The sequence below is a fragment of the Gobio gobio genome (genome assembly GCF_949357685.1).
Source record: "Gobio gobio genome assembly, chromosome: 2".
NCBI classification, from domain to species: domain Eukaryota; kingdom Metazoa; phylum Chordata; class Actinopteri; order Cypriniformes; family Gobionidae; genus Gobio; species Gobio gobio.
In genome coordinates this window covers 62956843-62969241 of record NC_137098.1, presented here as the reverse complement: position 1 = coordinate 62969241, position 12399 = coordinate 62956843, and the positions used below count along the sequence as shown (strand labels likewise).

The 12399-nt window shown below is 39.0% G+C and overlaps 1 protein-coding gene across 1 annotated transcript in view; it reads right to left on the bottom strand.

Annotated features, from left to right (window-relative positions):
- Positions 1–5333: 5333 nt before the first annotated feature.
- The window catches only part of wrap53 (WD repeat containing, antisense to TP53), a 21605-nt gene continuing 14539 nt past the window's right edge, over positions 5334–12399 (bottom strand). Inside the window, exons 7-11 of the mRNA XM_079840886.1 lie at positions 10567–10790; positions 8532–8743; positions 8308–8411; positions 8070–8213; positions 5334–6865 (exon numbers count right to left, since the gene is read on the bottom strand). Coding sequence (XP_079697012.1) covers positions 6646–6865; positions 8070–8213; positions 8308–8411; positions 8532–8743; positions 10567–10790 — 904 coding nt within the window. The 3' untranslated portion in view covers positions 5334–6645. The remainder of the gene's footprint in view (positions 6866–8069; positions 8214–8307; positions 8412–8531; positions 8744–10566; positions 10791–12399) is intronic.

Genomic DNA, 12399 nt, shown 5'->3' with positions numbered 1-12399 from the left:
TGATCGTGTGACGTTACACGGTGTACGCCCCTCCTAAGATTGTTGATTGACAGCAGCGTTTCAACACAGACCCGCCCTGAGCGAGCTGTCATCAGTCCGCCATTGTTGATACGCTGGAGCAGAATGGCGTCTAAGCGATTGTGGTGTTGTGTTGTTGGGTGTAATAACGAACTCAGCAGTCATTTTGATGTTCCTAAATCCAAACCGCTGAAGACCCAGAGGCTGCTGAGTTTTGTTTTAGAAGGGAATATTCCCCCCGATCAACGTCAATGTTTGCGCGAATCATTTCTCAGCAGACTGCTTTATAAACGAGCGTCAGTATAAAGCAGGTTTTGCTAATAAGCTGCTCTTGAAAAAAGGATCGTGTTCCTGCTGCACCTCAGGAAGATGTGAGTGTAACGTTTTATTAACCTTTATATTAATCTTTGCAAATCGCTTGCACGCTTCACGATGAATGAGGCTAAAGTTTACAGGGTAAGTTACATTACGGCATGCTTTCTGTGTATGACGTTCTCAATATAATTCATAATCCCACGTTTATAATGAACAACGCGTTATGTTTGTTATTACAAACTGTGTAAGTTACTCGGGTGATAAAGTTAACGTGGTAACACTACACTAAGCTTACTTTTGTACATGGTTTATAACGGTGTCTGTTACTGATTAAGAAGTAATGTAAAAAAAAAAAATCTTATAACATAACATCAATCTGTCAATGAACTAACACATCAGTAAACACATAGCAACTACACTACTCTGCCAGTACAAAGATAGATCAAAGTGACATGACGTTAACCAACCATTCAGAAACGTTCGTCCTCTGTTCCTGGTCCGACTCCGGTTCAAAATGATAAGGTTGCTCAGATGTGTCCTCAGAGACTCCCGTTGCCATTATTTCTCGAAAATATACCCTCAAATGTTGTCAAGGCAACACTCCACGTGTGTTGTGTTGTTGTGTAGGGTCGAACCGAACGCCCCACAGAGCAGAGGGGGCGGGGCGAGCAAAGCTCATTATCATTTAAAGTCACATACACTGAAATGACTTGCTGAAAACTGAGCTGGTTTTGACCAGGTAAAATGAGTGTTTTCTTACAATACTAATGAGAATTTTTAATTAAAGTATATTACAAACTTTTCATTTAGACACTAAAGAATCATATTAACTTGTACAAAAATGTCATTCTATGACCCCTTTAAAACTGCAGTGAACCAAAGACAAACTATCTTGTAACCAATCACGTCAACATGTGGGCAGGCTTCAGCATATCATTAACTGCTCTGAAGCAGGGGAGTCTCAGGAGAAGCAGGTTATCCTGGTATATTTTTCTGTTGGTATGAAAATTCTGGCCCATTTAGCAATATAGCAGTGAATTATGTATATGATGTGTATTACAATGTTATGATGAACTATATGCCTTTCTCCACTGGCGCTCCGTGATGTTCAAAGCGTTTCTAAAGATGCTGATTTTCAGGAGGCAGCTGAGATGGTGAACGGGAACATGGTTTATGTGACATTAGCAACACATTATTAACTGTTTGATAATGTAGTCAAGCCAGAGGCCAAGCATATCAATTACCATTATGTGTCCGATGTTGTAGAGAGCGATATATAAAACGCATTAGGCATTACCATTCTGATACGCTGACTTGTAGACGAGCCTGTATGAGTGAGTGGAGGCTGGGCTCATTTGCATATTAACGGTTCTACCAAATTAAGCAATGGTGTAGAGTTACATTCAAGCTAATTTAAGACATGAATATATTTTTGTCATTTTGGTGATCAAAGATAAGTTTTAATGGATAAAAGTATTGACTACAGGGGGACCAAGTGTTGTTACAAATACTTAAAGTCAACATGAAATGTATCTATTTTGTATTTTGTAAATGCATATTACAGATTTTATCATGACCTCAATGTTTAATTAAGTGAATAAAATTAAGTGAATAAAGTGAAAATGACTTCTCTTTGTTGACAAGTCATACTTCTTTTTCGATAATACATTACACTCAGATTTAATGTAACAATAAGAATGTTATCTTTTTTCGGTTGCACTTTATTTTACAGTAGGCCCTATGAACTTTCGATGTACTTACAGTGTAATGACTGAGGTAACTACATGGGTTAAGATTACGTTTAGGGGTAGTTTCAGGAATCGTACTGCCCAAGTAATTACTACAAACAGGGCTGTTAAATAAAGTGCTACCCAACTTAAATGAATTAGGCCCATGATTGCTTTGAAAAGCTGCATGATATCATGTATGAACATAGCACAAATCCTTGACGGGAGAAGATTAACCCTTAAATGCATGAATGTTTCACCAATCATTATTGCATATTCAGGTCTTTACGACCCAGATCTTTATCGAACACGGATGGATCTCTACCTGTCGTGATACTATAAAAGTCTCCTGATATTAGAGAAACAATTACAGAAGAATAAAATAAAGCATATTTGGTTACCTTTTGGAGCTTGGAAGGGTTCAGTGTGAGCAGATGTTTTATACCATCATCCTCGTCGGAGCTCAATCCCAGTACATTCAGCCTCTGGCTTATATTCGCAATCTCATACATATCCTCAAAACTATCAACATCATTGACAGCCTCTTCACCAGATCCACCATCAAGTGACAGTGGCACTAATATTTGATTGCGTTCAGTAGGGGAGAGTGGGGTAAGATGAGCCAGTGGGTAAATTGACCCACCCCCTTTATCTTGGTAGCTGTACACTTTCAGGCCTATTATCATGTGACCATATATTTTGGAACCACCCATCGTTTCTGTCAGACTGTGAAAAGGAGAAGCACATGGGAGGGAGTGCAAGGCACCCATTTACTTTAAAAACTGTTTTTTGGTTTGTTAAAGTAAAATGGTGATTTAGCAAAGTATAAAACCATGCAAATAATTATTAGCCTGAAATGGTAAGCTAGCTAGTTTAATCCAAAATGGCAGCTATGGGGCAAAGTGAGCCAAATGCTATGGGGTAAATTGAGCCAGCGTTTTAACTTACCCCACCATAAGGCACTAGTTAAGTTAAATCTCTGAAGTATAAACTGGTATAATTTCAATGTAATATTACAAAACTGGTATAGTTTATTCTTTTTCTTAAAACATTTTTTTATTTGAGTTTATTTTATAGGAACAATGTACGGGCACACCAAATCCTTCTCTGATAAGAACCAGAAGATGCTTAATCTCATATATCTTTCCACCTCTAGTCCATAATGGCCTAACATGGTCAATATTGCAGAAAAACTTCCATGCCAACCTCCTGAAATTTCAACTTAATTTGGTTGGTTTAATAAATATGACTATTTGTAAAAGGAAATTTGATTATTGAAGGCGTTTTTAAAAGAGGTAAATTATCTTTACAATTTCACATGGGTTTGATTCAGATTCAGTTAGATGGTCCGTTTACACCCAGATGGTGCAACTTACCCACTGACTCGGATCAACTTACCCCAGGGTTCCTACACAATTTTCATTTCAAAATTCCATACTTTTCCAGACTCAAATTTCCAGACTTCCCTACAGATTTTTCCGACCATATTCAACTTGTTCTGATAAATTGTTTTAAAATTCAACTGCTAACAAGTATGTTACATTCTAAAGATTTAGTATTGGCGGTTTTGCCTTTTATTAGGATAGGATAGAAAGTAGCTAGACAGGAAGTAAGGAGGGAGAGAGAGGGGGCGGGATTGGGAAAAGTCCATGAGGCAGGACTCGAACTCGGGTCTCCCGAAGCACAATGCCCACAATGCTATCGGCTCCGACAAGTATGTTACACTCTGAGTCAAAACCTCTATGTAGGTTATCATGTTAAATTTGTAAATTTGAAAATTGTAGCTACTGTTGCTTGTACAAGTCAATTTAACACCAAACCCAGTCAAGTTCAAAGCTCTAAATCAATACAATGTTATTCATATTTGTAATTTTGTACATTTAAATTAGAGATGCACCGATTGATCGGCCAGGGATCGGAATTGGTCGATTTTCTGCATGTTCAGTCTCACGTGTCTCTAATTTTGAGCCGATCCGTCTACATGCGGCTGTGAGCACGAGCACGGCTGCGACGTTGATGTCATGAACGAACGAAATGACTTGAAAAAAGATTTGTTCATTTTGCTGAACGAGATTCAAAGAGCCGAGTCAATAAATTGATCCGAACTTCCCACTACTATTTTGGCCTAGCATATGGCTTACAATTGCCGCCTCCCCCATGTTGGAGATGTCAAATGATTTGACATAAAGTTTGCAAATAGCTTTCTTTGTAAATTTGAATTCTTTGGCTAACCAGGCTTTATATTTAGGATCGGCAAGCCAGCCCTCGGAAAACTTGCATTTTCCCATTTTGTTTGCCGTGAAGTCCACACTCAAATGAAAAAATCAAGCACAACGTTCCAGGTGTTTTTAGTCAAGCAGTTTGAGGTAGGGGCGTTGTGATGGCAACTGCCGCCTAACAACCTAACAACCAATCACTGCAGACCTAAACTCCAGCAGATCAAATGTAAAAATGATCGGCAGCGCTGGCAGACTGATCCAAACGCCATGAAAAAAAAAACAATTGTATATATTATATATTTATTATATACATTTAGAAATTCTTAATTTTATTTTTAGAAAACTAAATAGGGACAATAGTCTGGAAACATAAATATTTTTCCATACTCTGATTTATTTTTTCCATACTTTTCCAGACCTGGAAATTACTGAAATCAAATTCCATACTTTTCCAAACCCCGTAGGAACCCTGTTACCCCTAACATGGGGTAAATTGAGCCACATGAACACTTTTTTTATAAGAAGCCATACCCTTTTTAATAGATGCATTGGGGAAATTTTAAATAATAGCAAACATCCTGAAATTACTTTAGATACTTTCATTGTACCTCTGCCCTTTTTTCTCTTATCCTGAGGACCACATACATTAAAAATGACTCATCTTACCCCACTCTCTTACTTGCTTTGCAGTAAATCACCGAGTCATTTCAAGGTTTGCTGATGATACTTCCTATTCTTTTGTTTTCTGCCTGCAGTAAAGATGTTATCACAAAGATGTCGTAATAACGAGATTCCAAATTGTAAAAAGCATTCACGTCCACTCCGCGTAAAATTACAACTTGTAAACTGGCACTGGCTTCACGTGCTATCGAGGTAAAAATTGCACATGAACGCCCTCTGGTGTCGTGTTTACCAATGGGAAGTTCTGAAATAATTTTGATATCGAAATTCCCGAGATGGGCGTGACATAAACTTTAAAGGAACACGCCGACTTTTTGGGACTTTATCTTATTCCCCATATCCCCCAGAGTTAGATAAGTCCACACACACCATTCTCAGTGATCCTATACAATTTATTTACAAAATAATGATAATATGATGAATTGATTGAAGAATACAAAGAAGGTTGATGTCTAACTTTAAAAAAATGAATGAGGAGGAGGGTAGTGAATGACGTCCCGGGTCACTAAAGACCCGAGGTATGCATTTAAGGTTTAATACTTTGAGTTAGAGGTTTGTTCAAAGCATGAATGACAGTGATGTTTTTTTTTATGTAAATATGTTTATTAATCTTTTCAGCCACTGCGATCTACCTGTTGCAAACGGTTCCTCTGAGCAGAAAGAACCACAAGCAGACCTGAATGAGGTGGCTTACAATCCAGGGAAACTGTACAAAAAAAGGTTTGTGTTGCGCATTTGTACAAACAACTGAAGCTTTCATCAGTGGACGTAATATGATATTCAGCACTCTGACTAGAGCATGTCTGGCAAGCCTGAAACATTCAAAACCCACTGCTTTAAAGAGTAAATTACAGAACATACACAGGTAAAGCTATAAAAAGTCTGCATTTGTAAAAACGCACAGCATTGTGTCAAGATGACAGCTAACATTAGAATATGAAAAGACTCTCTCGCACACACTCACACACAAACAAACAAACACAGGTTGTTATAAAAGGGAATGTGCAGCCTCAGCTAAAGCAAAAAGGCTCATTGAGAGGCAGGAAACCAACCACATTCACGCACAATAAAGCAGATTACAGGCTTACAAAATATATTCACAGCTGCCCACTGTAGCTCTAGATACATTTAACATAAGATAAACTGTCTCCGTCCACCACACACAGACCTTCCCATAGTCAGAATCATCTCTTACACGGATTAAACCTGCTCCTGTCTTCACTGAAAGGCCTTAAAGTTAGTCCCAGACAAGGCTCGACGTGTTTCCTGAAAACAGGTTTTACGAGGTGAAAGGAAAACAAACCCAATGCAAATCGGAAAAGGCTGCGCAGCTAAATCGTAACCCAGAGACGCATCACACTCAAGCAGCGCTGAAAGCATTGCTAGTAAACACAACAGAAACATCAATTTAAGGAGCCATCCAAACAAAATGAAAACTATGAATGAATTATTCATATTTCAGATCATGTTTCCAGGTCATCTAAATCGCAATTTGTTGTCAGGGCCAGTTTGAATTCAATGGATTTTGGTTGGTCTTGACTTTTAGACATCCACTGATTGAGGTTTTAAAAAAAGAAAAGTTAAAATCAATGCAGAATTACAATCTCTTCACCTGAACAATCAGTATTATAGGTTTGGCAGTAGATTATGGGTCTGTCTGGAGTGCAGTTTTACAATCAAAAGTTCTAGCTTTCAATAACTGCTGGCTCCTCCTCCTGCACCCTCTCATTGGTTGAGCCCAATGGGCCGGCCCACCACAGCACCAGAGCGTTGTCCTGACGAACGTCGCTTGTTGACACCACATTTCCATCGTCTGAATCAGACTCGGAGTCCCCGCTGTCAGACGGCCAACAGAACTTACGCTGACCACTGGACGAAGCCACTAATGGCATGAAAGGGTGCACACTGTAGAAATGAGACAGTAAGGGGGGAAAATTTGCAATATTTAGTCATTTAAATATTTATTTAGCAGATTTGCACATTAAAGGTGCAGTATGTAATATTGACAGCTAGTGGTTGAAATGGGTACTGCAGTCCAAATCCTAAATATAGGAGAGAGTTTTTCTCCTGCCCTTCCTCCCCAGACTCCACGCTCCCAGATTGAGAACACACAACAGGAATGAGCGCAATTCACAATGGAAGGCGACAAACTTACACTAAGTTGATGTGTGGATTCGTCCATATTTTAATAATAGCTTTTAACTGGCTGTAGAACTGTTTTTTTCTGGGGAACAAGAATCTGAATTTAGCATGATTCCTAAATATCTGCAAATATATAATAACTTTTTATGCTTTACAACTTTAAGTTGGATTCCGTCCAGCCCACTGCCAATTTACCAACTTAAAGCGTCACGATCCCATTCACTTCAAAAGAGAGCTGGCGATTTGTGGCGATATGAGTGACAGTGACCTTTGCCGACAGGATAGAGGTTACAATTTTGAAAGTGAAACGATTTTTTGGGAGTGACAACATTCAGTGGGCGCACATGATGCGTCACTATATCCTATAGTGTAGAGCGTCAGCGACAAGTTTGATAAGTTATTTTAGCGGTCAACAACTTTCCTATAACGGTCACTGTGCTGCCTCCGAGCCTGAATGCTTTTGTGAACCCAGACTGACCTGAGCTTGCACTGTAGATTAATGGCCACGATGACAAAAACCACTCGCTGTTTATCGTTCGTCTTTAATAATAAGCATTTTATGTACTGATTCCATGTATATTCAGTCAATTAGGGGCACATCTTGAACAATTTAACTGTTTGAAAACACATACACACAACAACAACAACAACAACAACAAAAAAAGATATAAATGAATTCAAATTTTGGAGTCAGTAAGATTTTCCTAATATTTATAGAAATGAATACATAAAAATGAATGCTTTTATCCAGAAATATGCATTAAATTGATCAAAAGCGACTTTTACAATGTTACAAATAATTATTCTGAAAGATCATGTGACACTGAAGAAAATTCAGCTTTAAATCACAGGAATAAATTACATTTTAAAATATATTCAAATAGAAAGCACTATTTTAATTTGCAATATTATTATTGCAATTACTAGCATTTTCTAAATGTTATTTAAATGATGATGATCCTTGTACCTGATGCCATTAGCGCAATCTGTGTGTGCCTGAAACTGCAGCATTGGCTGTAGCGTCTCCTCATTCCCATCAGGTGGCGCTGTGAGGGTGTCCCACACGGACACCACACCATCGGTGTCCCCACTCAGCAGATATCGCCCAGATCTAATTTGGACACACAAATATTAACATAACATGAGCAAAACATAAATGGGTCTAATTATTATGGTTGAGTTAGCCAAGTAAATCTTGATCTTACTGGTCCAGGTCAAAGTAGATACGCTGATTGGTATTGACGTTCCTGTGCATGGAGAACAGAACCTGTCCTGGATTTCTCAGGTCCCAGCACAGGATCTCTGAGTCCTAAAGGCAGAGACACATAGTATTAGCTAGAGAATTCTGATTTATCTGATATCCATCATATTTAACGAATACAAACAAAGCTGTGAGGGTCAGAAGTACAGCACGTATGAGCCCACTGACCTTGCGGCCGCCCGTATACAGGTGATAGCCATTGGGTGAGAACAGCAGGTGTGTAAGGCCTCCGTTGTGTCGAGTGGGCAACAGAGCCAGCAGAGATCCGTCCTCACAAGAGTAAAGGCCGGCCGAACGAGAATACGACCCACAGGCATACGTGGACTGGCACGGACTGAAGGCAATGCAGGAGATAATGCCAGTCTGACCCTGTTTCTTCACTTGAAAGAAGAATGATGTATAAAATGAGTGGAAAGAAAAACAGGAACAAGAAGTTATTTTGTACTCATCCTCATATCGTTCCAAACCCGTAAGACATTTGTTCATCTTCAAAACACAAATGACCACAACTTCCACTTTGACACTTCAAGAATTCATAAAGAGATCGTAAAACTAATCCATATGAACTGAGTTGTTTAGTCGGAAGAGACTTGATCGCTTTATTTGTCTGGCTATCACCAGACCAAGCTCAATCTTTTAAGTTTGAACATTAGTCTGGGGAGTCTGCTCTGTATTTTCTACTGCACAAGAGGAGTGATCAACGGGCATAGTTCAAATGTACGCAATTGGATAGTCCTTCAACCAATCAGACCAACGAGGGTGACGTACAGCTGCAGGGCAAAATCGCCAGCAGATTGGGCTGGGTTTACTCAGTCTTTTGCTTTATATGATGAACAGATTTAATTTAGGCTTTTATTCACATATGAATATTGATCAGGAAACATAAACAGAAGCTCAATCGAACCTGCTTGACACAACAGAACAAACCTCATTGGTTCTTGCTGAAGCTCAAATGTCATGCGTAACACGAGAATGAACCTCATTGGTTCTCTCAACATGCTTGAGCTTCTGTTTACCACAACTGATGTGTGAGTTGATTAACGTCTATATGTGAATAAAAGCCTAAATTAAATCTGTTCATAATATAAAGCGATCGTAGCTGTCACTGGAGGGACAGAGAGCTCTCAGATTTCATCAAAAAAATCTTCATTTGTGTTCTGAAGATGAACGGAAGCCTTACAGGTTTGGAACAACATGAGGGTGAGGAATTAATGACAATTGTAATTTTTGGGTGAACTGTCCCTTTAAGGGGTCTAACGAGAAGCTGATTTTACTTACAGGAGTCAAACAACATTGCAACTTTCCGCATAAATATAGAATTAACTTAATGTGCCGTGACAGGTGTACACTACTGTTCAAAAGTTTGGGTCGGTAAGAATGTTTATTATTTTCTTATGCTCAAAAAAGACAAATTTAAATAATGATTTACAATTAAAATAATTTGAAATAACTGTCCATTTCAGTACATTTTAAAATTTAGTTTATTCCTCTGAATTTTCAGCATCATTACTCAGTCTTCAGTGTCATGATCCTCCAGAAATCATTCTGATATGATGATTTGCTGCTCAAGAAACATTTATGACTTTTTTTTTTAAAGTTTTGGTGGAAAGTTTGATACATATTTTTCAGGATTCTTTGATGAATAGAAAGTTCAAAAGAACAACAATGAATTGAAATAGTCATATTTTATAACACTATAAAAGTCCTTGAAGAATAACATTTCTTTTTTTAATTTTACCCCTGAACTATTGAAAAGTAGTGTCCGTATATCAGCTTCTTCACAATAACTTTCTATGTGGCTCATCCAATCAGGATATAAAGATGGAACTACATTATCTATTTTGCTATATATATTTCAAACACTCATCAGTCTGAACAAAGAGCTTTTGTGTTACATCCCAGACCAACAATTACAAAAGCAGTGTTGAAACAACGTGAATGAGTCAGACACTACAAACATGCTAAGATAATTATATCCACAGCCACTGTCTAGATCAGAGCCATGCATGCCATGTTAGCTCAATCAAGCCAAATATGTGTTTGGAATGAATCCACCCAAACAAACAAAGAGGAATGAAATGGGATTACAGGCATTCCACACCCATGCAAGCCAGAGAGCCGTCTTAATGACCTCGATTAAAAACCGTTTGAAGAGTGAGAGTGATTGATGTAGCAGTTATTCGTCTATGAGAGGGACCCTCACCCATGGTGGGCCTCTCCTCGCAGTCTCTCCCAGGACGGTCGGTGTAGAAGACCCGGACGATTTTATCAAAGCCGCAGTAGAGCTGAGAACCGTCGGGTGAGAAGCACAGCGAATGGGCCGCTGTCAGCTCATCCAGGTGGTTGTAGGGTCGAAAAGATGCGCGGAGGTCCCCGTAGAAAGCGTCCCATATGTGGACCGGGTTGTCCCGGCTACTGCTGGCAATGCTGTAGGGGAAAGAGAAAAATGAGGGAAACATGCTGCATGTTACAGAAAAAAACTAGAGACTGCAACAGACTTCTTAATCAGTCTGGCTTTCATTCAAACCGCCAACACAAAAGACCCATTCACATTAGAGAATCTAACAAATGAAGAGCTAAGACAATTTGAAGTGAATTTGATGACGACTATCGCTAGGATAAAAGACTTTAGGCATACAAGTACGTGCCCTCCAAAAGATTGGAAAATCCCCAGGCAAAAGGTTTTTGATAACATTAGTATAAATCCTTGGCATTGATAAGGGACAATACAAACTATATATAAATTAAACATTTTATTACATAAATTAAAGATTTATAAACCATCTCTGCACTTCGGGATGTACAGTAGCAATTGCATGGAAACTTGGATTATGATTATGTATGATTTTATCGTACAAATATTAAATTATCAGATTCAGAATTCACCAAATTCGATTGAAGCACTTGGAAAATGATCAGCGAGCCACATGGATATTTTGCTCACTCTTTGGGCCAGATTTACTAACATCTTGCGTCAGTGCAAACCCTCTTTTGGCGTTAAAAAACTACTGTCAGGATTTACTAAAGACACGCAGTGAAAAAGTTGCGCTGAAAAGGTGTGGACAGGGTTATTTTTGCAGCTGACCTTATTGAATATACATTTGAAGGAGTTTCCCTTACAGACGCAAAATGTATGGGAGGGGAGTATTTAAATGAATCGTGGTGATTTACTACAGTTTGTGCTCGTCAATTTACTGGTATTTGCGCCATTATTTACCGTCCAAAAAAAAGCAAAAAAAGATCTTTTGACATATAAGAGGTCTTTATACCATTAAAACATCCTTTAAGTTTCAGAGCTTAATGGTAAGGTAGGCAATTTTCAGAGAGGCTAGCAATAGCAAGCTAGCTTTGAAACCAAGAGATCCCACCCTCCCTTCAGAGCGTCTCCAAAGCCACGCCTCCTCCAAAACACATGAACGCACACAGCAGTGTCCGTAAAGTGTCACAAGACATTGGCGTTAAACTACCTCATGTCTCAAAGCACATAACATTACAATAATAATGAACGTAAACAACTGTGGCGAGGTGGTCGAGCGAGAGACGTGGAAGGACGGGGGAACTGGTGAACATTCAAACAAGACTTTAATCAATAAAATTCACGGACGACTGCCGCGCACACACATAACAAAATCCTTCACTGGTGTCGCTCGTCCTTATATGCCTCCGTGCTCCATCATGAGAGGACTCGAGTGCCTCGCAGGTGACGCTCATTCTCAATCATGCACCGGTCTCGCTCACTCCTCCCACGTCTCTCGCTCGCCCACCTCGCCACAACAACTTACAAAGCTCTTACTTGTACCACCTGACTGCTGCGGATTCATTTCGCCGTTATATTTTTTCTACAGAAGATATATGTACATGTTTTAAAATGTAGACCACTTCGGTTACTGATTGTTATCAGGATCATCCATCATGTGTGTTCACATACGAGCTGCGGTAGGGCTATATCGGAGTCAGTATGACTGTGTGACACGGGACATCAATGAATACAAATATATATTTTATGTATATTGTAAGAGTTATTATTACTTATATT